Source organism: Juglans regia, chromosome 13 (genome assembly GCF_001411555.2).
Source record: "Juglans regia cultivar Chandler chromosome 13, Walnut 2.0, whole genome shotgun sequence".
In the NCBI taxonomy this organism is placed as follows: domain Eukaryota; kingdom Viridiplantae; phylum Streptophyta; class Magnoliopsida; order Fagales; family Juglandaceae; genus Juglans; species Juglans regia.
Window position 1 is genome coordinate 25300122 of NC_049913.1, and position 26905 is coordinate 25327026.

The window sequence follows — 26905 nt, forward strand, 5'->3', positions numbered from 1 at the left end:
AAAAACTATTGGTACGGTTTCAATTTTGGACCAAACCCGAGCCGATAGGATCGATTTTCAGCCATAATGTATATATGTTTGACATGTATACTACATTCACCCTTAGAATAAGAAAGAATTAAAAACTCTAGCCAAGATTTACAAAGATTTTGGATAGCTTAATTTTCAGGCAAGAACGAATAGTTATTCTATTTTCAGGTTGGTGTGTAGAACGTATCATTCACATCACCGAAATGATAAGATAGGATTTGTAAAGTTGAAGTTTAAAATTTATCTTTCAAATTAAATTATATCATATAAGCACTTTATTAAGGATCTGTTTGGATATCTATGAATAGTAGTGAAAATTAAAATAATAGTGAAATTGTTTGATTTTAGATATTTTATTAGGTTTTGAAAAATGAGAGGAAAAAACTAAATAAAATACGATAAAGTTAGAAACTTGTTTGAATATAATTTTTTAATAGAGAATATTATGGTTACATATAATAAAACTATTAGTCTATTTATATTGTAGTATACATACATTATTTTAAAATAATTATATTAATTAACACATACTAATATGGTATTGAATTTAACTATACTACCATACTCTATATAAGTTACACTATACACTTTTTATATGAGTGTATATGATCAAATTTATAGAAATATATTTATATAAAAGAATATATATTACAATTACTAATTTGTACAGTTGATGGGTATAAGTTGTGGCATTAAGTACCGTTACATCCACAAAGGAATTACACAAAAGTAATTCCACGAAATGATATGGTTTCATCTGACCTGTTAAATCTACTTTACAATAAAAATAATTTTATAATCTGATGAATCACATCTAACCATATCAATTTATTTAATTATTTTTATATAATCATTTTATGGTTAGAATATTTTCCTCTGACATTTCATACTACAATTTACACAGCGTGAGTTCTCCTTTTTTTCTTATTAAAAGATATTAGGGGACATATGGGGACTGCGGTCTTCGGCATGATAGGCCCGGAGAAGGGAATGCCCAACCCAACCTTATAATGGACCACACACAGGGCCGATTTGGACCGGACTATCCTCTTTAAAAATTTGCCTGTTCTTAGGAGAGCTTTACGCCTACCCGCCCCCGATCCTGATATCTCAGCGCACAGATCGTGTGCTCGCTGCTATGTCATAGAGACATCGTATATGCATTGATTTCACCCATTTTCCCCGAATCTATACTCAATTCTTGTCGTTGCAACGTATTACAAAAAATAGGCTGTCATCTTCTGCGGCTCAGGTTCTTAAAAGGCAGACAGAGTGAAGCTTCCTCGTCTTCCTGCACCTTCACCTCACGACTGTAAAAGCAAAGCAATCATTTGTATTGTATCCGACGTGGCACCTTCTCAAGGACGGTAGATTGGGTAATAGTATATCCTTATGCTGCATCTGCGCTGTACCAAAACCAAAACCTATTAAAAATATATATTTCCTTTTTTTCGTTTAAATAAAAAATTTAAAACCCAAAATCACAGAAGAAGTGGGAGACTGGTCGGTAACCATCGTTATGCTCCATTTACGCACCGTTGCTTTCTCCGTCTTCTTCTTTAAGGTACGATTTCCCCGTGTTCATCCGATCCGGCCCCTCTAAGCTATTTTGTTTTGCATAATTAATTATCCAATCCCCAGCTTTAAGGTCATAATTCGGTTTCTACGTTTTTTCTTTTGGGGGGAGGGGGGCAAGTAATTGATAATTTCTTCATGCTGGCCTCCAAATTCTAGGGTTTGAAACTCTCTATATATATGCCTACATACGTTCCGTGTATGATTATGAACATCGGCAATTGGATCGAATTCGAAATAGAGAGGTTTGCTTAGTGGATCCGCAATAGTGGTTATAATTGTTGCCATGGCGAGTGTGGGTGGCCAAGACGCTGATGCGGTTCTCAGCGACGTGGAGGGCGAAGAACCGATCCCGATCGTGATCAAGAATCCGACTCAGGAGGATATCTCCGTCGAGAAATTTCGGGAGCTTCTCGCCGAACTCGATCGCGAGCGGCAGGCTCGCGAGATGGCGGAGAACTCGAAATCGGAGTTGCAGGTTTCGTTCAACCGCTTGAAGGCTCTGACTCACGAAGCACTTAAGAAGCGCGACGAGAGCGGGAGGCAGAGGGACGAAGCTCTGCGCGAGAAGGAAGAAGCTCTGAGGTCGAGTGAGAAGGTCACGGCAGAATTGGCTGAGGCGAATAGAGCAAAAGACGAGCTTTCGAAGCAGAGAGATGAGATTGCGAAGCAATTTGATGAAGCGGTGAAGGAGAGGGACGGATTAAGATCGGAGATTGAGACTTCTAGCCATATGATGATCACTGGGATAGAGAAGATATCGGCGAAGGTTAGCAATATCAAGAATTTCACAGTGGGTGGGTTGCCAAGGTCGCTAAAATACACGGGGTTGCCAGCGGTGGCATATGGTGTGATTAAACGGACGAACGAGATTGTAGAAGAGCTCCTAAGACAGATTGATGCCACGACTAAGTCTAGGAATGAAACAAGGGAACAGATGGAGCAGAGGAATTATGAGATTGCCATTGAGGTTTCTCAGCTTGAAGCAACAATGAATGGGTTGAGGGAAGAAGTTGCGAAGAAGACTTCGGTTGTTGAGACTTTGGAGAAGACTATAGCCGGAAGGGACGGAAAGATATCTGAAATTGAAAGAGATACAATGGAGAAATTGAATAAGGTTGAGAATGAGGCTTCGGAGCTGAGGCAGATAGTCAGTGAGTATGATGACAAGTTGAGGAGTTTAGAATCAAAGATGGAATCACAGAGGCCTTTGCTAATTGATCAGTTGAATCTTGTGTCGAGAATTCACGAACGGATATATGATGTGATCAAGATAGTTGATTTTAATAATTTGGACCAGTCAGAGTTCTCCGAGTCGTTGTTTCTCCCGCAGGAAATGGACATGGAGGAGAATATTCGTGCTGCTTTGGCTGGGATGGAGTCTATTTATGAGCTGATCAAAATTGTTGTTCAAAAGACCAGGGATTTAGTAGAGGAGAAGAGTCGTGAAATAAAGGGTTTGGATGAAACAGTAGGTCAACTGGTCAAGGAGAAAGAGCATATTGGATCATTACTTAGGAGTGCTTTGACAAATAGGATGGCAATGGATCCATCTTCCAAAGGGAATGCACTGTTTCAAGTTGCAGAAAATGGTTTGAAGGAGGCTGGGATAGATTTCAAATTCAGTAAGCTTCTTGAGGATAGAAAGGTTCCAAATCCCAATGACAAAGTGGATGTACCAGGGACAGAGAGTGATGAGATATACTCTTTGGTAACTTTTTCTTACTGCTAATTTGTGTTTAAGCATTTGGGACGTGTTTGACCCTTAAAATGTCCTTGCTGAGATGTTTATGTGTTGAACACAGGCTGGTGCTTTGGAGAAGATTGTTAAGGCATCTCAGCTTGAGATCATTGAGCTGCAACATTCTGTGGATGACCTAAGGTACCTGATATCATTCTTAATCTTGTATATGCCAAGTAGACTGACATTTTCGTGTTCACCTTATTTGTGGAAGTTGGGTTGAGGAAGCTTTCAATGAGAGTGAAACTGACACATTCTCACTTATCCTGACCTGATATTTTTCTATTTTTGCATATTCCTTTACTGTATGAAGGGCAGAGTCAAGCTTACTTAAAGAGCATGTAGAGATTCAAGCCAAGGAGCTTGACCATAGAATGCAACGGATAGAGGAACTCGAAGAAAAGGAGAGAGTGGCGAATGAAAGTGTAATTTATTTATGTTTTGTTGGCTGTTATATCCAAATTTAATGTTACTGTCCCTTCAATTTGGTGGTGTTTGATACTCAGTGAAGTATAAGAAGTTGAGAAGTAATCTGTGGTCATTGTAATTCTTTTTTTTAAAAAGCAAGTAGAAACTTGCTTATATATTGTGTTTGAGCATTTTGGTATCAACTTCCTATGTATGCTGTAGGTTGAAGGGCTTATGATGGACATTGCTGCTGCTGAAGAAGAAATCACGAGATGGAAAGTAGCAGCAGAGCAAGAAGCTGCTGCAGGAAGAGCCGTTGAACAAGACTTTGCGGCGCAGGTATGCTTGTTGCTTATTTGGCCTAAGCATACAATTTATATGTTTTACACTGATATCTAGTTGGTCGTTACAGCAGTAATTTTTTGTCCATGCTTGTACTCTCACCAGTTTGGTACTCAATAGAATATTCAAATAGTTAAAAAGGGGGGGGGGGGGATTGTTTAAGCTGTCCTCCAAGGAATAGTGACTTAAAAAGTGTCGGTAGAATAATTTGATGAATAAGTGATAAAATCTGTTTCTGTTAGTGTTGCTCTCTCTCTCTCTCTCTCTCTCTCTCTCTCTCTCTCAGAGCGGTAGGCCTGCACACCGAACCAGATTTGGGGCTGACCCGCAGGGAAACTTGATCAATCACGGCCCGACCTGTATGATTCGGATCGGGTCGAACCTGTTCTTCTTCTCCTCATTCGTTCCTCCATACACATTGGAGGGCAAAAAGACCCATTCTGGACCTTCAGGTTGTTTCTAACCCATTCTGGATCTCATGCCGTAGCTTTAGCAAGAGGAAGAAGATGGACCCTACTATAGCCATTTTGATTAACCTTTTGGTTTGTAATGCCTCCGGTACAAGATAAATGGATGAATCCAGGTTCTCCGATCTTTGGGGATCACAACTTTCATGTTACAGAAAAAAGTAAAGCATACCCAGAACAAGATCAGAGTGATCCTAGAAAGCATAGAGATGGATCGAAAACCAGCCACAAAGTAAGTAAAGGAAAAAGAAAAAATGCCATTTCTTGAAGACGGATCGAAGAGGAGTGAATGAAGCTGTTCCAAACTCCAGAAACCATCACTGTCTGAAAAGAAAATAAAGGGGGAAATTGATGAAAAAATAATAATAGTAATAATAAGAACATGAGAAGAAGAAAGAAACCCATGTAGTACCGATCTGCTAGTTTTGATTAACTCAAAAAAAAAAAAAAAAAAAAAAAACAACAACAACAACAAAAGAAAAGAAAGCAAGTCACCTGTAGAGCGGAAGAAAACCCATTAGAATCATCTCCTTGCCCTCTTTTCTGCCCAAATTCGCTTGTTGTTGGGATCTGTTTCAAATCCTCAAATAGGAAACAAGAGCCTCGCACCAGTACCACTCTCTTGCACCCCTTGATGAAGAGTATTATTCCCATACCCACTTTTGAACCCCTCGAGAGAAAAATTCAGAGACTTTGTGTTTGGAGAGAGGTGTGATTACTGTGGACTGGGGTAGTGTTTTCCTTTGGCTGTGCTCTGTTTTTGAGCAGCAAAACAGAGGATTGTTCATCCTGCAGGTGACTACTGGGAAACCGCGGCAAGCTGTTGAACAAGTAGGGCAGTGACAAGTCGAGGTCGTGGGGAAGCCGTAGGTTGGGTGTTTGAAGGAGGGTCTTGCGTCAACAGCTTGTTATTTTCCTCGGGCGATCGGTTTCGACCGATATAAGGTGTATTAAACCTGTGACCCGATGAACCTGACTTTAGTCGGGTTGGCCATGTCGGGCCTTTCTGATTGATCGGGTCTGGGCCTTTTGTGCACAGACCTACTCAGCAGTATATCTCTAATCAGACATAACAAGCCAGAGAATCGTTAAATAATTTGGGCACCTTTTTGTGAATTTCGAACTGGATAGGGTAAATTTGTTTTTTGTTAGAATATGACAATAACCATTAACTAGGTTAAAAAGTCTAAAAAGAACACGAGGGGATTGATTGAGGTCCATTGTCAAGCTTCCAAATTCACTAGTTGTGGCCACTATCAGAGACACCCTGATCGTTTGACATCATAACATTGTGCTCATGATTAGAATGTATATTTCGTACTTGCAATTACTATATTTTACAGCGAATATATAATTCTCAGCCTGTTTACCATGCACTAACATTCCAGTTGTTTCCTTTTTTACTATTTTCAACAGTATGTTCCATCTTATTGGTATTTTTAGCATGTTCTATGGGGGTTTTCCACTCACTCTTCCCCCTCCCCACCAAAAACAAAAAAGTTATGATTATTCTGAATGTTGTTTAAGTTCTTAGTTAAATTATGGATGCCCGCAGTTGTCATCAATTAAGCAGGAGCTTCAAGAAGCTAAGCAAGCTGTGTTGGAGTCTGAAAAGAAGCTCAAATTCAAAGAAGAGACAGCCACTGCTGCCATGGCTGCAAGAGATGCAGCTGAGAAGTCATTGAGGTTGGCAGACTCGAGGGCGTCCAGGCTGAGAGATAGATTAGAGGAGCTTACCCGTCAGCTCGAAGAATTTGAGAACCGGGAAGACTTGAGAGGCCAAAATAGGCCTAGATATGTATGCTGGCCGTGGCAGTGGCTTGGGATGGACTTCGTAGGTGTCCGCGGGTCTGAGATAGAACAACAGGGTTCCAATGAAATGGAGCTTTCTGAACCTCTTTTATGATTATACCTTTTTTGCCCTTCGATTTTTCCCCTTCTTTGTATCTACTTTGATCTTTCAAATTAAAAATAGCATAGAAATGGTAGCTTATAGCAACTTCATTCTTCGAGATTCTCCCTAGTATTTGCTGTAATTTGGTGCTGAGCCGAAGCGAATCGTGGTGGAAAATTTGGTGTTGATGGGCTTTTATTATTATTATTATTATTTTTTGGGTTCTCGGCACTTCATTTGTCATATTTTAATTTAGTTCTTAATTTAAAAAACAGAACGGAAATTACATAAAAAAAAAAAAAAGGTTAATTCTGATGTTGTAAGCAGGAGATAGCCGTAGGGTATTACGATTATCGTTGGGTACTTTCTCTTCTTTATAGTTTTATATTTAAGTTCCGATTTATTTACGTGTTGTACTCTGGAAGTGGGAACCAAGTGAAAGCTTTAATTGGAAACTGAGAGTCAGTATCCATAACTGAAATGGTCTATCAAACTTAAAGAGGTTATCTATCTATCTATCTATATTTATATATATATATATATATATATATATATATATATGATGCAAGTAAGATACCAAATTCAATGGAAGATGTTCGTTTTTCTTTTTTAATTAGTTCAAAGGAAATTAGTAAAAAGACGTGTATATAAAATGCGAGAGGTCTTCATTTTCTTATCAAAACACATGTAGCCCCAGCAAGCACTTCAGTTATCCAAGAAATTTGATGGCTAAAGATAGCTATACGCCGAGTCTTCATATTAACATTCTCCTAGTCCTAGTAAAAAGCCTGAAAGTCTCCACACATACACATACACATACACATACACATATAGCACTATCATGCCCATAAATTCAAAAGGGAAATTTTATACACCACACTTACATCTCACTATGATAAGGTGACATTACCCATCAATCTTTATATTTCTTCTTTAAAAAAATAAAGGATCATTTAAGGGTGATAAAAGTGACATATTTTACATAGTGGGATGAGAGTATTATGGTATATATAACACCCCACTTAAAAGCACCTTAGGACTTGGCGTTAGTAAACATGACCCTATATGTGGTGATCCTTGAGAAAAAGGAAAATCTTGAGTTTGGGATAGCAAAAAACCTTACACCATTGATTTAGTTAGTATTTTTAGAGAATTCTAGTGCTATTTTTTTTTCTTTTGAGAAAAATGTGCCAAGAGGTCAATGGTAGAATGACAAGTGAGTCAATGACATATTGGAGACTTGCCACATTGGTGGGCTAAGTAACTTGCTTAAAATACTAGATGGAATTGAAGAAGACCCAAGGGTTGGTTAAATAGGGGCCTTAGCTCATTAATCTATTTACAAAAAAAGCCATTAATGAAATACAAACTTAAAAGCTTGACACATATTCAACAAATCTCCATCTTGACAAGTCTTTTATCCTTGCAAAGTGATCTTCTTCTTCCAAAGTAATCCGAGCTCTAATAGCTCCCCATATTAATCAAATTTAGGCAATGCCTAAACTTAGTAGCTGGTAGGGATTTTGTCAACATATCAGAACGGTTTTCCTCAGTTAGAACCTTTTCTACTTTAATCTCTCTAGATGTTATTACATCTCTCACAAAATAAAGTCAAATATCTATATGTTTAGACCTTTCGTGATATACTGAATTCTTGGCAAGATGTATAATGCTGTGGTGAACTGTGATAACCCCTTTAAATATGCCTAACTCATGTGAAAAACCATTTAACCACATAGCCTCCTTTATTGCTTCTGTCATAGCAATATATTCAGCTTCAGTTATTGAAAAAGTAACTACAGATTGTAAATTAGCTTTCCAACTAATAGCCCCTCCAAATGCTGAAATGCATACCCAGTCAAAGACTTTCTGGTATCCAAATTAGCAACATAGTCAAAATCCAGAAATCCCTCTAACTCACTCCCCTGTTGCACATTCCCTCCAAACCTCAAACCTAGATACTGAGTTCCAATTAAGTACTGTAATACTCACTTCATAGCATGTCAATGTGGCTTCCTCATAAACCTACTTACCATGCTAACAGCATAGGTTAAGTCAGGTCTAAAGCACACCATAGCATACATGATGCTTCCTACCATGCTTGCATAGGGTATATCTTGCATAAATCTAACGTCTTCCTCGATTTTAGGGGCTTGATTTATGGAAAGTTTTGAATGATGTCCTATTTGTGTGCTAACAAGTTTTAAATTAGACATGCCAAACCTGTTGAAGATCTTGGTGATATAGTTTTTTTTTAGATAGATAGAAAGTCTTCTTTTCCTATCTCTAACTATTTCCATACCTAATATCATCTTAGTTTGCCCAAGTTCCTTCATCTCAAATTCAGTATACACTTGACTTCCTCAATTAGATCGACATCCCTACATACTATCAGCATGTCATCTACATACAAGAGTATGTAGATAATGTGGTCCCCGGAATGCCTAAAGTACACACAGCTATCATAATGACTCCTTTTAAACCCATTGTCCAACATATGAGAGTCAAATCTCTTATACTATTGCCTTGAGAACTATTTAAGTCCATACAATGATTTTTTAAGTAAACAAACATGATCAATGTTGGACTCATTTACATAACCCTCAGGGGGTTGCATGTAAATAGTCTCATTTAGTTCACCGTGCAAGAAAGCTGTTTTTACATCTAATTGTTCCAAGTGTAAATCTTCTTAAGCAGTATAGGATAGAATTAACCTTATTGAACTGTGTTTAACAACAGGTGAAAAAATTTCATTAAAATCTATCTCTTCCCTTTGAGTGAATCCCTTTGCTACCAGCCTAACCTTATACCTAGACCCTCAACTCTTGGTATGCCCTCTTTCTTTTTTTAGATCCATTTAGACCCTACCAGTTTAGCCTTTTCAAGCCTAATAACCATTTCCCAAGTATGATTCTTTTTCAAAAATCCATTTCCTCTTCCATGGCCTATACCCATTTATGAGAATCAATATTTTCCATGGCTTCCTTGTAGGATCTAGGACCTATTTCTACAACTTCATCTGCTACGGTCAAACCATAAACAGTCATCTCAGTTTGACCATACCTCTTGGGGGTTTTATAACCCTAATTTTTCTATCCCTAACTAAGTTGTATGAACTAACTCCATCTTGGTCCTCATCACCTAAAGTGGAAGTTTGAGTCTCAGCATCTTGGCCTTCTAATTTTCTCAAATTATTGTCAGGTTGCTCCACCTCAAGATCTATCTTCTCAGAGTTAGTATCCTGAGTGGGTTCAAGTCTTTTAGTTTTAACTCGAGTCATTTCATGTTCATTAAAGACCACATCTCTACTAATGATACATTTTTGTATATCTGGCTCATCAATTCATAACTTGTACCCTTTTACTCCCCCAAGGTACCCTACAAAGATACATTTCATAGCCTTTGGTTTTAGTTTGTCAGTTCAGGTGTGAGCATAAGCAACACACCCAAACACCACAAGTAGTCATAGTTAAAAGGTTTTCCAGTCCACATTTCTTGATGAGTCTTAAACCCTATGGCTAAAGAAGGACTCTTATTAATTAAATGGACTGCAGTTGTGGCAGCTTCAGCCCAAAAAGACTTAGGAAGTCCCGAGTTTGACAGTAAGCATCTAACCCTCTCCAATATGGTTCTATTCATCCTCTCGGCTAGACCATTCTGTTGAGGTGTTTTCCTTACTTTTTTTTGCCTAGTCATACCCTCCTTCTTACAAAACTGATTGAATTCACTTGAGAGATACTCAAGCCCATTATCACTTCTTAATTTCTTAACCTTCCTTCCTACTTGAGTTTCTACCAATTTCTATTATTCCTTGAACTTTTCAAAAGTGTCACTCTTATTTTTAAGAATGTACAGCCACACTTTTCTAGAATAGTCATCAATTATAGAGAGGAAATAGTTTCCCCCTCCGTGTGAGTTGACCCTAATTGGACCCCAAAGGTCCGAGTGCACATAGTCCAAGGTTTGTTTTGTATTGTGAGTGGCTGTTTTAAAGCTTACCCTTTTTGCTTTCTCAATGATGCAATCCTCACAAAAAGATAAAATTTTCAGCTTTTTCTCACCTAGCGACCCCAATTTATGGAGTTCTAAAAGTCCCTTGTGACTCACGTGACCTAACCTTTTGTGCCATAGAACAAGCCTATCCTCACCCTTCTTAAGGATAGAAGAAACCTCACCTATAACAGTTTTTCCAATGAGGGTATACAAGTCATATTTAATGACTCCTTCATCACGATAAGTGAACCCTTAGCAACCCTCAAAGATCCAGATTCAGATCTAAAGGTGTACCCGGATTGGTCTAACACACCTAGTGAGATTAGGTTCCTTTTTAATTAAGGTATGTATCTAACCTTAGTTAAGAGTCTTTCAATACCATCATGGAGTCTTAGTCTCACCGACCCTATACCCTGGATTTTACAAGACTTATTGTTGCCAAGCATCACAAACCCCCCATCTAAACTAGTAAAAGTTTCAAACCATGTTTTATTAGGACACATGTGAAAATAACATCCTGAATCAAGGATCCATTCTTTTCCTGAATCAACCTCAGACACATTTAGAACCTCGGCACTCTCATACCCATCACTCACAACCGAGGCATCCCCCTCCTCCTTAGACCCATTTCCTGTGCAAGGTCTCTTATTGGGGCAATCTCTTTTGAAATGCCCCTCTTTGTGATATAGGAAGTATTTTAATTGCTTCCCTTTAGATTTAGACCTACCCCTCACATTGTTTTTATTGTTCTTTCCCTTTTGACATATTTTTTTAGCTCTCCCTTTCACAGTCAAGCCCTCCTCAGCTTCAAATTTTATTTCAGACATAGCTTGTAATTCCCTGGAGTGTAATATGGCCTGAACCTCATCTAAGGTCAGTGTCTCCCTCCCATACATTATTATCTCTTTCAAACTATCATAAGAATTATCCAGAGAACTCAACAATAAAATTGCTTGATCTTCATCGTCAATTTTAATATCAATATTAGCCAAATGTAAAATAATTTTATTGAAAGCATCGAGATGGCCAGAAATCGATATACCTGCGAACATCTTGAATGTGTAGAGCTTTGTTTTCTTGTTCAGTCGATTGGCCAGAGATTTTGTCATGTAGAGGCTCTCTAATTTTAGCTAGATTCCAGCAGCGGTGTCTTCATTGGCTACCTTCCTCAGAACTTTGTCTCCGAGAGAAAGAATGAGTATGATGTGAGCCTTCCTCAAGATTTATTTCTTATCATTCTCTTCAACAGATTCCATTTTCTTTTCTCCCAAGAAGAGCTTTTTGGAGACCCTGTTGAGTGAGAAAGGCTTTCATCTTGATCTTCCACAGCTCAAAGTCATTTTTTCCATCACACTTTTCGATATCGAACCTTGCAGTCCCCATCGAACTAAAGCTCTTGATACCACTTGTTATAATTTCAGCCTCTCACAAACAAATACTCAAAAAATAAAATTAATGTAACTAGTTGTAATATGCAATTTAATATTGAATATCAGACAACAAAATCTCAAGAAAATATATGATTAACGTGATCGGTTTAGTTTTCTATTTAAATTAATTAGAAAATTCAAAATCATAGTATATACTCATGCAAGATCTAAATAAAAGTAAGAATAATAAAAGAAATGTGAAATCAATACAAGAAATTACGTGGTTTGACCCTAATGGTCTACATCCACGGTAGGAACAGTCTAGGAGTCTTTATTATTGAAGAATGCATAAAAAAACTTGAGTTTTCAATCACTTACAACCATTGATCACCGCACAAAATATGGATTGGCTACATCGTATTATCCTCTAACGAAACTATACCATAAAATACACTTGATCATCTCCTCAAGCTCCAATTTGATCTTGATAAAACTAGGGTTTGAAAAACCCCATTCGTTTCTCTCCAAAATCGCGTGCGGTTTCAAATGAAAGGTAAAGTTACTTTTTGCTTTTGCCTCCTTTCGATTCCCGTAGCTTGACTTTATGTATAAACTTTATAATTACAACGTTTCCATCACTTAATATTACAAATTTACCATTAATCAAATATTACAAGTTTGTAATTAATCTATTTACAAAAAATGCCATTAATGAAATACAAACTTAAAAGCTTGACACATCGTCAACACTTCCTACCTATAAGCCAGGTAGAGAGACACTTGTTTATTAAAGGTATTGAGAAGAATTACACGGTGTGGATTTTTCATGGCGAGGAGGAAGATTTAATCATAAGTGATGATGATGACGACCTACATGATCCCAAACAAGAGAATGATTATATTGATGATGTTGATGTTATGTTGCGAGATATTCAGGCCGGGGGTTTTCATGATGTTCCCATAACTAAGTCATTCCATGCTGAGGGTTCGCCATCAGTCGATATTGAATCATCGTGCACTTTCGACCAGCTGTTAGCTGATTCCCGACATCCTCTTTATGAAGGTTGTACAAAGTATTCTAAACTATCATTCACCGTCAAGTTGCTGCACATTAAAACACTTGGTGGTTGGAGTGTAAAGTCTTTCGACATGCTTTTGCACTAGTGTGAATATATCTCGGACAGCTTATAAGGACGACCCTTTTGTTTTGGCATGCCAAGCTTCGCAATTATTTTACCTAAAAAATCACGGTATTCGTGGTGATTGGTATGTAGTGCAAAAGGTCATACATAGAAATGTCTATGACCTTCCTCGAGAACCCCTTATTGAAGATGATGCATCTGATTCTAGCGACGTTGATGCATACCAAGAGGATAATTCTGGCGATTCTTACGTGAGTGTCCATGCTGATGAGATTCTACTGCAAACAGACATGCATAGGCCTAATGTTGAGCCGAAGCATATTGATATTGATGTATCGGTAATGCAAAGGTCAAATGTGGATCACTTTGAGCAAGGTTTTATCAACAACGATACCAGTGAAGACAATTCTACTCACAGTACCGAACTGGTGGGTATCATACAAGAAGATAGTCTCTCGACGAAGGATAAGATGAACTAGCAACAACTTGAAAGCTAGTAATAACCACGTGACTCCATGCAACCCATTGCATTTAGCTTATCCTAAATATCATTTCTCAAATTAAAATATACTTTTTTCCATCCTTTTCCTATCTAATGCAGGAATTGGAAGGTCGTTAGCGGTGTGCAATTTCTTATTGTATTGATGTTTGAATGCCCTTTACTTCAAGAATAGCAAATCTTCCATTGAATGGATGTGTTCACATTCCAAACTAATTTCTCTTGAATAGAAGTATTCTTTTTAGTTTAGTATCATTTTGTGTAATTTGCTTGACAATTATTTAGTTTGTTATTTTTCAAATAATTTAGCAAAGTTTATTGGTATATTAAGTTCAAGCAATGACTAAGGAATCCCTAAACCCATTTTTTAAACCATTTTGGACAGACTGTTGACATGCAAAGTTTAAACCAAATTGGAATATTTATTGTAAAGTATAACAATATATAAATACTTAGTGTGATTGCAGGGATAATTTCGGTTGCCCAATTTTTTGCCAAGGAAGATATGCTGATAACTGGAAAAGGTAGAGGTCGATCATGTGGCGTGAACTTCGATCGAGGTAGATCTCAGAGCAATGAAGAAGTTTGGAATAGAGTACCCATTGCTGCCATGAATGTTAGAGATCATGCATTCTCCAGCTCAGATGACTCAACTGAGCCACCTGATGTCGTCCTAAGCACAGAACCAAATGACATTCCAGTAGTCGATTCGCCACTAAGTACAAACCTGTCTGGCATTAATCTAATTTTCATTGATATTGTTTTACATTATATGTTTAAAATGTTGTGGGATTTGATTGTTAAACTATGATGATAATATGGTATTGAAAAAAACTTAGTACCACCTAGCCAAAAGCATGGGAGAGGAGCAGCAAAAATGACATAGTTTGATAAGCTACGAAAGCATGGAAAGATGCCCTTGAGGATAAAGGTCGGTGAGACTGCACCTTGTTGTGAAAATGCTACCTTGTTTATTATAAGGGTTACATGGTTGGTCAAACACCATGTGGACTTGAGTCATGCTAGCTGGCACGACAAACCAGCTATTGAGAAGGAAGAATTGATTACACGTGTTCAGGTCAAAGTATGAGAATTTCATACATGCTAATGTAAAACTCATAGCACTAATTATAATGAATACTCTTGATGTTTGTCTCTAGGCTGACTTCATCCTCGGCTGGACCAAAAAGAACCATTGTGATACGGTTACGAAGATGCTATGCAAGCGGTTTAATCATATTTGCTATGATTTACATAGAACCTACCAGCAATACAAGAGTAATGAAGAAGCACTTGTGAATGTGCCACCGTTTGTGACACCAACCACTTGGGTGAAGTTAAGCGCTCGATATTCAAGCAAGGAATTTAAGGTAAGTTGGAAGCCGAATATTTAATTAAGAAGTTGCGGCATTTTTTTTCAATTAGTCAAATGTATTAAATCTTAGTTAGCACAGTACTTTTTTGTACTAAATAGTCAAATGTATTAAACATGTTTTTAGTCATATAATCCTCTTTACACCTCTACTTTTCTCATGTAAATGATGTTCTGTGTGAGTGTAGTGGATGTCTGAACGAAATAAAAGTAATAGGGAGAAGCAACAAGACAATCACACGGCTGGACGAAGGTCGTTTGTGTGCCTAATGGAGATGAGGATAAGTATCCATTTTGGTTGCAAGATGCACATCGACAATACTTGAAGATTTCAAATCTTTAAACTAAGTTGAATGTAATTTGCTTGTATTTGTAGTATGAAAATGAGGAGAATTTAGTTGATTTCTTTAAAGAAGTGAGATGGTCAAAGAAGAATGACAAATTTGTGACTCCCATCATGGAAGAGAAATATGTGAGTGTTAAAGTAAAATCTCCATGAATTTTGAGAAAAAAAATCTTATAATTTTTAGTATATATTACGAGCAATAACATGTGTAATTTTTCAATGGTTGATAAAATGAGATGGCTGCAAAGATGGTAGATCTAGATCCTGAGAAGTGGACTAAGAAGGCTACAACAACAATATTTAAGGAAGTTTTGGGCCACATGCCAGGGTATATAAGGGGGCTCGGAAATATGGTTATTCCCGAGTCATCTAGACAAGCAGTTGATGCTGGAATAGCAGAATTAACTGAACGTGCAAAAAGAAGTGAGAAAGAAGTTGCACGTTATAAAGATCAGTTTGATGACTTACGAGGGAATGTCATACTACTGATGGAGAAACAAGCCGAGTACGACAAGTTTATGGAAATATATGAGTCAGAGAGGCAGACCCAGGGAGAGTTTTATAGAGAGACTCAGAGACCGGCATAGCCAGTTACTAATTTTGGAGTAACACTTTTTTGGGAATTTTGGTAAGGAGATGAAAGTTAAAGTATTATAGCAACACCATGTCTCCTACTTATATAAGATTTTGTTCATCAGTTACTGATGTGGGGTATTTAGTATATTGTAAGGTGCCGATGATATTTTGTAGTTTTGGTCACAAGATGAACGTTGTTGGTCATCAATGTACAGTCAAACTGCTACAACAAGGTCAGTTATCATTACACACGGATTGCCATATTTATTTTTCTTATTATTTGTACATGACTTCAAACTCTTTTTCATTTCTTCTTGTTCTTACTTGTTGTTTCATCTTTGAACATCTATATGACGAAGATATACTTGGGAACGAGGAGAATTGTATGGAAAAATAAATAACTTGTTACATCTAGGTATTTTTTTTTCGGTTGGGTATTTTGATTTCACATCCCTATGAATATTTTTGAGTCACTTGTTCGTGTTCTTGTCTAATCATAATTAGTGAGGAAAGATAAACAGATCAAATGGTTGTGGTAAAGGCTAGGGAGAACCTTATGGTGAGTGTATGAAGAACTAAACTGATTGGTTGGTCTTCTTAACATGGTAGTAAGACTCTATTTTAGTCTGATTTGTCTACATTATAGACAATATATTTGGCATTAATTAGTTTATTTGGGTCCATTGCCTGGATTCTTGATTATTAAGGTTTTAATGTCTCATTCGAATGCCCTGTTGTTATCTACAGCCAAATTAGTATTGATTTTACCTTTTTGTATAGTTGCGAAGAGAAAGAATAGTAGAAAGAATCAAGGCATTACAGGAACTGCTTTCTAGCATCAACAAGGTCAATGGCTTTCTTTTTTATGTCAATTTAAGTAAAAAACTAAAGAATGGCAATGATATGGATGAGTTTCTTTTTTATGTCGTTTTGTGTATGCATGACAATGCTATGGATGAGTTTCACTTATGACAATTTAGCAAAGGAAAGCCAATTTATTTGTAAATTGGTTAACTAGCTGAAAAGACTGAGGAAAGCTAAACTTATTTTCTACCCCATCTTAATCATGGTATGCTATGTTTTTAGCCATTAAACATAATTGTTTGCCAGTGAGCAAGTTTACTTTCATCATGCATTGGCAGTGCCAAAAAATTAGTATTAACGCATGATCTTTTTGTATTGGTTGTGGCTGATCAGTTTACTCTATCCAGCAAGCATAAAGTTCTTTGCGTATGCTTTTAATATTTTGTCATAAGGCTGAATATGTCATTAATGGTAAGTTGAAAGGTTAGGGTGGATGCTTTGAATATATGTAAACGGGCAAGCAAACAATGCTAATATATATTATATGTATGTGTTTAGAATGGTTGATGTTCAGTTCTCACACTCCAATCATATAAGTGACATTAATGAAGAAAGATTGGCCTCTGATAAGTGATGTACATTAATGAAGAAGCTGGTGCATTCATGAAGACAACTTGTTGTTAGCTAGACAACAATGGTTAGAATGAAAAACATTTGTAAATTTATATTCCATTGTGATATGTTGGATGGTATTGTGTAAAACTTAAGACTAAACAGTGATGAATTTCAAATATGTAAGTTGAGGTTATTTGAATGATGTTAACATATATGTTGGCAATCAAATATAACTTTCTCCAAATCTAGCATTTTTAATTTCTTAGCAAGCAACTAATTGTCATAAAAGAAACAAATATCAAGGAAGAAACAACCATGTAGGAAATACGAACAAACAGAGCAGGTAAATAAAAACATCATTTTTGGCGGAAAAACATCGCCGTAAAAGACAATTGTCAATCGCAAAAGTCAGCAGAAAAATTTTTACTTGTCCCTGGAACAATGGCAATGTTGGGGCAGCCCAGTCTAGCCGAAAATACTTAATTTCAGCAATTTCTCTTAGTATTTCCGGAGACTTTGATCGTCAGAAATAAGGTAATTTCTTGTAGTGTATTATGATGATATGTTATGATGATGAAATGTTATGATATCAATGCATTGAGTTATGAGTCTGCAAATAACGTAGTTTCAACGTGAGTTGTACTACGGTGATTAACAGGTACTCATAGTGCAAATGGAGAGTTATGATGATACCATATGTTATGTTCTATTAATAATGGCTCTAATAAATAATCAATATTATGTTTTTGAAAAAAATGAAGTACAAAATGTTCTCTGTAAGAAAATGTGCATTAAAGTTTTTTTTAAAAGATGTTGAGGAATCTGGATGAGAGACAAATACGAATTTTCTGCATATTTTGTATGCATCTCATGTTTATTATTAATCATGCATGTCTTATTTCTATTTAAGTTGGTTGTTTAACTTACTGAGATTTCAATGAATCTCATTGTGGTAGTCTCACTACCATTCCCCCCAGAATGGTAGAAGCTATGTTAGGACCGACTTCTAACGAACAAGATGGTGATGAACTCCACTCCTTGGCTTCAGATGATTGAGAACGAGCCCGACCCCAACCGAAAGATGGAGTTAATAATGATGTTCTTATAAATGGTCATGTTCACTATGGAGCGTATTAGAGAGATGTTTTGATCTACCCGTTTATGAAACCTTACTATAGTTGACTGTAATAAGGATAATTTATCTCTCACTTTATGTATGAACTTATGCCTTACTTTTTGGACCTCTTTAGGTAAGGCAGCATCTATCTATGGTTAACTAGAATTATTTAGATATTTAGTTCATTCTGGCATGAAATTTTATAAACCACCATTTTTCCACTACGATTATTGCATACTACTAGTATACTAGGATGCATTGCATATTATTTGTCATGAACGAGAATATGTAATCATGTGTTGCATGTCCCGACATTCCAAGTCTTCGTTACATTCCAAGCGGAAGTTGGGGGCATCATAGTATATAACATTACTCTATGCTAACGACTAGTGATATATATGGAGCCTTGGCAATAAATGGAGAGGGGTTAACTACGTACCATGATATTAGAAATATAAGGGGAATTGCATTTCTTACCAATTATCACCATCATTTTTTCAACCTACATCCTAAATTATAAAAATTAGTTGTAGCGTAGACCCGATATTACCAACAGATTTCAGCAAAAATTTCATAAAAATGAGATTTTTTTCATATGAACCTCACTTTTGTTTTTCAAAGTATTGCTTAGGGCTTGCACATCCTAAATCTAAATAAATTATTTTCTAAACTAGCAAATAAGTTTCAATGTGCATCTTTGATCCAGTACTAGAGATTTTATTGATATATTTGCTGCACATTAAAACCTAGATACTAGTTTAGATTGCATGTTGAAGAAGATCATGTGGTAGTTCATGGTACAAAATATAACTTCCCAAAAGAAAAAACCACTGATGATTTCAAACAACCATATGCATGCTAATTATAATTAGCAACCGTTTATCTCAAAGTTTTATTCGTACGTACATATTGACATATTGTACAAGGGACGTTGCTGATCTTCAGCTCGCATGCCATCATGATCTGATTACCACTAATTAAACAGCTTGACCGGCACAAGATGAAGTGCTGTTTTTTTATGGGTAGTAAGGCTAAGGCCAATAGATTCTTCCATGTTAATATCTTCCTCCTCCATCCCATACGGTAATTTCCAATCAAAACAATATATAAGATTTGCAAGTGCAAGCTCAACCGTTACTATTGCCATATATATCGCAGGACAACCTCGCCGACCAACTCCAAACGGCAATAACTCAAAATGTTGCCCTTCATAGTCGATGGAGCTATTAATGAACCTTTCTGGGACGAATTCTTCAGGTTTCTTCCAGTATTCTGGATCTCGTCCGACTGCCCAAGCATTAACTTGCAGTAGTGTTTTCGGGTAAATGTCATAACCATTGAGGTTGAAGTGTATTATAAGTATTGTATTATTCAGATTGTATTATTCGTTTAGTTTCTTTAGCCTAGTTATAAACCAAGTTATAAGTTAGTTAGTTTGTTTGTTTGTTTTTCAATTTAATTTTCCAGCCTATTCTGGCTAGTATATAAAGGGCACATATGTACCTTGCTTCAAATAATATATTTTACAAATTCTTGTAAACCTCTAAGTTCAACACTTATCATGGTATCAGAAGAAGAAAACGCTTCCGCTAATTCATCTGTTTTGCCTGTGGATCCTTCCAATTCATATTATCTTCATCATGGAGATAGTCCAGGCACAATGCTTGTTACTCAGCTCCTTACAGGCAATAACTACAACACATGGCATCGTTCCATGCTCATGGCATTGATTGCCAAAAGCAAAGTTTGTTTCATCGATGGATTTGCTCCATCTCCTCCAAATACTTCTTCATTGTTTCAATCATGGACTCGATGCAACAATATGGTTCTTTCATGGTTACTTAATTCTCTTTCTAAAGAGATTGCTGCTAGTGTCATTTACGTTGATTCTGCAAAGGAGATGTGGTCTGATCTTCACGAGAGGTTTTCTCAAGGCAATGGTCCTCAGATCTTTCAATTACAAAAATCCATTGCATCTCTTACACAGGATGACCTTTATGTTAGTCAACTTACTAAATCATCTCCTTGCTGCATAACATTTTTCCATGATACATGTATCATACAAGACCTTGTCCATTGGAGAATGATTGGGAAGGGTAAAGCCAAAGAAGGACTTTATTTGCTGCAACCACCAGATTCGCCTGTGAATTCCTCCACAAATTTGTCATCTTCACATTCTGTCTTTGCTTTGCAGTCTAATCATCTTTCTTTTGATGTTTGGCATAAGAGATTAAGACATCCATCTCTTCCTAGGATGCAAATGTTATCTTCAATTGTTCCTAGTCTTTCTGTTAATAAATCCACAATTTGTGATGTCTGTTCTCTTTCTAAACACAAGAGGTTACCTTTTCCTTCACATAGTCAACATAAATCAACTTCTTCATTTGAGCTTATACATTGTGATATTTGGGGGCCATTTCATTCTCATTCATTGGATGGTTTTAACTATTTTTTGACTATAGTAGATGATTTATCTCGTAGCACGTGGGTTTATTTGTTAAAATCCAAAGTTGACACTCAAGCCTTATTACAACATTTTATTACTATGGTTGATACTCAATTCAATTTTAAAATCAAATTCATTCGAACTGATAATGGTAGTGAATTTGCCATGCACAGTTTCTTTTCTAGTAAGGACATTATTCACCAACTTTCTTATGTAGCTACTCCCCAACATAATTCAGTGGTTGAAAGGAAGCATCAGCACATTTTAAATGTAGATCGTGCTCTCCTTTTTCAATCAAATCTTCCCTTACATTTTTTGTCAGACTTTATCCTCATTGCTGTGTATTTAATCAACAGAATTCCTTCTCCTCTGTTGAACAATAAAAGTCCCTATGAATTACTCTTCAACAAACTGCCTTCTTATGCTCATTTCAGAGTGTTTGGCTCCCTCTGTTATGCATCTACATTAGCACATAACAGGTCTAAATTTGCCCCTCGAGCTAGAAGATGTATATTTATTGGTTATCCTCTAGCCATCAAAGGCTACAAGTTATATGATCTTGATAATCATACATTTTTTGTTTCCCGAGATGTTGTGTTTCATGAACACATTTTTCCTTTCAAAACCTCATCTCCCCTTATTCAACTTCTTGTTTCTGTTGTTCTTCCTCAACCAATTTCAGATCAAATTTTGTTTCATGTTGCCTCCTCTGATTCTATCCTACCTGCTACTTCCAATTCTAAGTCCCCTAAGCATACACATATTTCTTCAGACCAGCATACATAAATTCCTTCAAATCCACCTGATTCTCCATCTATTTCTCATGTTCCCAATCTTAGAAGATCCTCTCGAGCTCACAGGCCACCTGGGTACTTGCATGATTTTCATTGCCATCAGGCATCTTCCAAGGCTTGCCCTTCTTCATCTTCCAATGAGATTTCAGCTTCTGTTTCAGGTACTCTATATCCTTTTTCTAATTCTATTTCATATTCCCATTTTTCATCTAAACACAAGGCTTTTTTCATTGCTCTTTCTACCATATTTGAGCCTAAATTTTTTCATCAAGCTGTTAAACTTCCACACTGGAGAACTGCTACGGCTAAAGAAATCACAGTCTTAGAACATAACCAAACATGGACTTTAACTGATCGCCCCCTGGTAAGAGTACAATAGGCTGCAAATGGGTCTATAAAGTGAAGCTTAGGTCTGATGGAACACTTGAGAGGTATAAGGCTCGATTAGTTGCTAAGGGCTTTACACAACAAGTGAGTGTTCATTATTTTGACACATTCTGTCCAGTTGCTAAGATGGTGACAGTTAAGTGTCTTCTTTCAATAGCAGCAGTTAAGAGTTGGCATCCCATTCAGTTAGATGTCAATAATGTTTTTCTTCATGGAGATTTAACGGAAGAAGTCTATATGGATTTACCCCCTGGTTTTGGCGATAAGCATGATAAAAGGGTATGTCAATTGAATAAATCCTTATATGGATTGAAGCAAGCTTCCAGGCAGTGGTTTGACAAGTTTTCCACTACCATCATTTCTCTTGGTTTTACAAAATCCAAGACAGATTACTCACTTTTTAGAAAGACTCAAGGATCTAGTTTCATGGCTCTATTGGTTTATGTCGATGGCATCCTTATTTTCAGCAATGATATGGTCTTTGTTAACATTTGTTAACACCTTCAAAGCCTTTCTTGATCAAAAGTTTAAACTTAAAGATCTTGGACCATTGAAGTATTTTTTGGGCCTTGAAATTGCAAGGAATACATCTGGCATTTCTTTATCCCAAAGAAAATATGTTGTAGATATCTTCTCGGATACTGGTTTCCTTGGTTCTAAACCAGTTAAAACACCTATGGAACAACATCTAAAGCTATCCAGAACAGATGGTGATCTTCTTGATGATCCCAAATCTTATCGAAGGCTGGTTGGCAGGTTACTTTATCTTACCATTACCAGACCAGACCTTACATTTTCAGTTCATACATTGAGTCAGTTTATGGATTCTCCTCGATTACCCCATTTACATGCTGCTTATCGAGTTCTTCAGTACATCAAAGATTCACCTAGTCAAGGCCTTTTTTTTCCTTCCACTTCAGATTTAAAACTCAATGCATTTGCTGACTAGGATGTTAAGACACCAGAAGATCCATCACAGGTTTTTGCATATTCCTTGGAAGCTCTCTCATCTCTTGGAAATCCAAGAAGCAATCTGTGGTTTCGAGGCCATCAGCTGAGGCTAAATATAGAGCTCTTGCTAATACAGTTGCTGAAATAGTTTGGCTTCTATCCTTGCTACAAGATTTACAAGTCTCTAATACCAGTGCAGCTGCTTTGTATTGTGACAATAAGTCTGCCATCCACATTACCACAAACCCTGTATTTCATGAGTTTACAAAGCACATAGAGATCGATTGCCATTATGTCCGTGAAAAGATTCAAGATTGTTCTGTCAAAGTCTTCCATGTTAATTCTCACAATCAACTTGCTGATTGCTTCACTAAACCTCTTGGTTTTCCATTGTTTTCTGCTTTAGTTTCCAAGCTAGGCATTCTTAACATTCATCCTCCAGCTTGAAAGGGGGTTTTAGAAGTATTGTATTATTCAGTATTGTATTATTCATTCAATTTCTTTAGCCTAGTTATAAACCAAGTTATAAGTTAGTTAGTTAGTTAGTTTTTCAATTTACTTTTCCCGCCTATTCTGGCTTGTATATAGAGGGCACATATGTACCTTGCTTCAAATAATACATTTTACAAATTCTTGTAAACCTCTGAGTTCAACACTTATCAATGTGTGACATGGTTTCGCTTGGGAGAAGCAGAGGGGCTGGAGGGTGCAATCTCTAAGTTTCTTTCACTATCATCTTGAGGTAAGGAAGCTGATCAGTATCACTTTCAGTGACTTTCCCTTTGTTTCCGACCAAATTTATGACTTCATCTTGTGCTCTCTTCAATACTCTTGGGCTCCTTGCAAGCTCTATCATTGCCCATATCATGGTAATTGCACCAGTGTCGACTCCGCCTAGAAATAAATTCTGGTGTAAAAATATCACATTTTAGCATAAGAAACGTTAGTTTCATAATGATAAGCACAAGAAGATTGTATTTTTACACAGGAAAATGATCTTAATAGCCTTGGGAGGAAAGATTGGTAGGTTACCAAGAGGATTACCTTGACGTTTTCCTTGGAGAAATAAGTAGCACTAGGATCGATTTGCTCCCTCTCTATTCTCAGTAGCACATCGATAATGTCTTCATGCTCTTGTTTTGCCCTCTCGGGGCGCATGAGATGAAGATCAATCACCTGTTGGAAAAAATGATCCAACTCAGGGAAAATCCTTTCAAGCCTTCGAAGTCTACCAGAGAGCCTGTCCATAATCCATCCCACATATGGAAAACATTCAGAGGCACTGAAGCTTCCCAATATGGATTCAGCCTCATGAACCACTTCTTGAAACCTTTTTTTATCTAAATCACTCCCACTAAAACTCTTACCAAAAGCAGTCCTACAAGTTATATATGCAGTGAGAGAAAACAACTTCTTAGGAAGATCAACAGGGGTTGTAGAAGACGAAGAGTCATGAGATATTCCATTGATAAGCATGGCGACTTCTTCTTCCCTAATGAACTGGTATGCTTGCACCCTCTTCATGCTAAAATCCTCAAGAAAGCATATTTTTCTTATCTCTCTCCAATATTGGCCATAAGGTGCAAAAGCCATGTCTCAATAGTTGTGTGTAAGTCTTCTAGAGCTGTCCGAGGGAGGTCTACTACAACAGTCAAGATCATGGACTTTTAAGGCCTCTCTTGCAACCTCAGCAGAAGATAGAATAACACTTGGGATACCTCCGAGTTGAAGGAGCATCCAGAACCGGATTCCGATTCTAGATTTTGGCCCGGATCTTATCCGGGCCAGAACCCGCATTACAAAAACCCTTATCAATCCGGGCCGGATCCGGTTATGAAACCGGGTTCCGGATTTAAAATCCATTACCCAGGTTATATATATTAAAAAGAAAACCCTATCCTTCCATGCGATCTCTCTCTCTCTCTCTCTCTCTCTCTCTCTCTCTCTCTCTCTCTCTCTCTCTCTCTCTCTCGCTCAAAGTCTAGACTCCAAAACCTTTTCCCCGACTCCCTAGCTCTCCATCTCTCTCTCTCGCCCAAAGTGTTAAACGGAAACCCATGCTCTTGATCTCTCTCTCTTGCCCAAAGTCCAGACCAAAGTCTTCTCTCTTCTCTTCTCTGTCTAACTTCTCTATCTTTGCTCTCTTTATTCTTTTTGTCTCCTTCTCTCTATCTCTCAACCGAGCGCTGAAACCACAACCATCAGCAACAGTGCTATCAGAGGCCACTGTCCACAGAAGACAGAAGCCTTTTTGCTACTCTCAGTATGTTCCTCCTCTCTCTCTCTCTCTCTCTCTCTCTCTCTCTCTCTCTCTCTCTCTCTCTCTATGTTTTGAGCATTTAGATCTCTTCTCTTAGGGGGAGGTTTCTTTCGTATCTAGAGTGCGTTGGGGAAGCCAAAACCCTAGCCATCGTCGCCGGTGACTAGCAGAGGTTGCCGTTTCGCTAGATCTGCTCTTTTCTTTTTGGGTTTTATTTCGTCGCCCAGATATATAACCTGTTATGTTGCGGTAGTGCGTGAGTAGTGTTTTGTTAGATTTTTGTTTAGCTTAGATTCTTTGTTGTTATTATTTTGTTAGTTTTGATTGGTGGTGAATAGAGTTTTATAGACTCGTGGAGATATAGATTTTGATGCATATTGTGAATGTTGAAGGATGCTGTAGATTTGGATGTAGAAGGTATATTTATAACTTTCGCAAAGGATCTAAGGATATGGTTCTGAAATTTTCGTGGGTCTTTTGTGTTAAGGTTGAAAATTGGTCTGATTTCTGTGTATTGGTTGTTGGCATTACATATTTCAGAGGGGATTAAAGCAGAAGCCAATGGCAACTTACTAAATCATCTCCTTTTTTCTTGATCATTGTTATTCTCATTAAAGTCATGTCTAATGCGATGCGCTTTGTGATTAAATAATGGTGTTCTAGACTTGGATGTGAGTATAATAGTGTTGATTTTAACGTATTTTGTGCACACAAGTGGATTCATTACTTTTGTGCCTGCTATTTATGCTTTATTTATTTTTTAAAATTTAGTAATTGGATGGTGTTGTTTTCTTATATTATTGCTTTAGCCTTTTGGTATGTATAATGAAGAGAGACATGTGGTAAGCTTGTTTTTAAGCTCTGGTTACCTGGTAATAGGCTTTGTATTCTGCGACGCACATATTGTATGCAATAATGCATGGGATTTTAGGTTGAAATAGCATATATATCCAGAGACTCTCAATAGAATAGATATGTCTACTATTGTGTGCCAAACTTTAAAGAAGCTACCTTTATAGTTATAAATTTTTTATCATTTATATTGTGTATTACAAAGTAGTGTTGTTCAATCTGATAAGATGGTTAATCTATTCACAGAATCACAATAGGTATTAGATATTATCAAACAACATAATTTGTTTGATTCAACATGTGCAAGTAAAAATATGTTGAATGTGGCAATCTCTTGTGCTTTTAACTTTCTTTCTTTTTTTTTTTTTTGTATTCAAATCTGGATCCTAACAAAGAGCCACAGTTGAAATACAAGAATACTAATTGCTGATGGAAAGAACATGCTACTAATTTATAATTCATTTATTGTAATTTTATATTTTGTAATATAATGTAATGTATAAATACCAAATAATGTAATATGTAGTGAATTGCATTGTGTTGCATGCATTTTAAATATTTGTTTTTGCTTAGATGCATTTAGGTAATTAGTTGTTTCTAACTTTAGTAATTTTTTACATAAAATTTAGCTTTCCATTTTCATATATTTTTATTATTGTGGACAATGTTAACATACTTATTGAAAACATTTATTTTATAAAATTAAACAAATAGAGTTTGAAGGCTATATCAACATTTATTTTATGAAAAAATGTTCACAACAAGTAGGCCTTTATGTGAAAAAAAAAAAAAAAAAACAAACAGGTTTAACCTGGAACCCGTAATCCGGGTTTTTAAAAATCAGGATTCATCCAGGTTCCGGCCCAGGTCTAATCCGGGAAGATCCGGCCCGGCTTTGAAACCTGGGTTCCAGTCCGGGTATAC

General features: G+C 36.9%; 1 protein-coding gene and 1 pseudogene across 2 annotated transcripts; one reads left to right on the plus strand and one right to left on the minus strand.

Annotated features, from left to right (window-relative positions):
* The first annotated feature begins 1512 nt into the window (after positions 1-1512).
* On the plus strand, positions 1513-6670 carry LOC108991577 (myosin-10). 2 transcript variants are annotated; one of them, XM_018965915.2, is made up of 6 exons: positions 1518-1594; positions 1765-3316; positions 3411-3487; positions 3660-3771; positions 3977-4093; positions 6119-6670. In XM_018965915.2, exons 2-6 carry the CDS (start codon positions 1892-1894, stop codon positions 6467-6469), a joined length of 2082 nt encoding a protein of 693 aa, XP_018821460.1. In that variant the 5' UTR covers positions 1518-1594; positions 1765-1891; the 3' UTR covers positions 6470-6670. The 2 variants fall into 2 exon arrangements, with proteins under 2 accessions (XP_018821445.1, XP_018821460.1); XM_018965900.2 differs by having other exon boundaries at positions 1513-3316.
* A 12594-nt stretch (positions 6671-19264) lies between these two features.
* On the minus strand, positions 19265-24732 carry LOC108991487 (annotated as a pseudogene).
* Positions 24733-26905: the final 2173 nt, after the last annotated feature.

What these genes read in the sequence shown, in the direction of transcription:
- LOC108991577 (XM_018965900.2), top strand. Translation starts at nt 1,892, where the DNA reads ATGGCGAGTGTGGGTGGCCAAGACGCTGATGCGGTTCTCAGCGACGTG. An exon ending in GTGATGAGATATACTCTTTG is followed by an intron (nt 3,317 to 3,410) that starts GTAACTTTTTCT and finishes TGTTGAACACAG; the next exon opens with GCTGGTGCTTTGGAGAAGAT. An exon ending in CATTCTGTGGATGACCTAAG is followed by an intron (nt 3,488 to 3,659) that starts GTACCTGATATC and finishes TACTGTATGAAG; the next exon opens with GGCAGAGTCAAGCTTACTTA.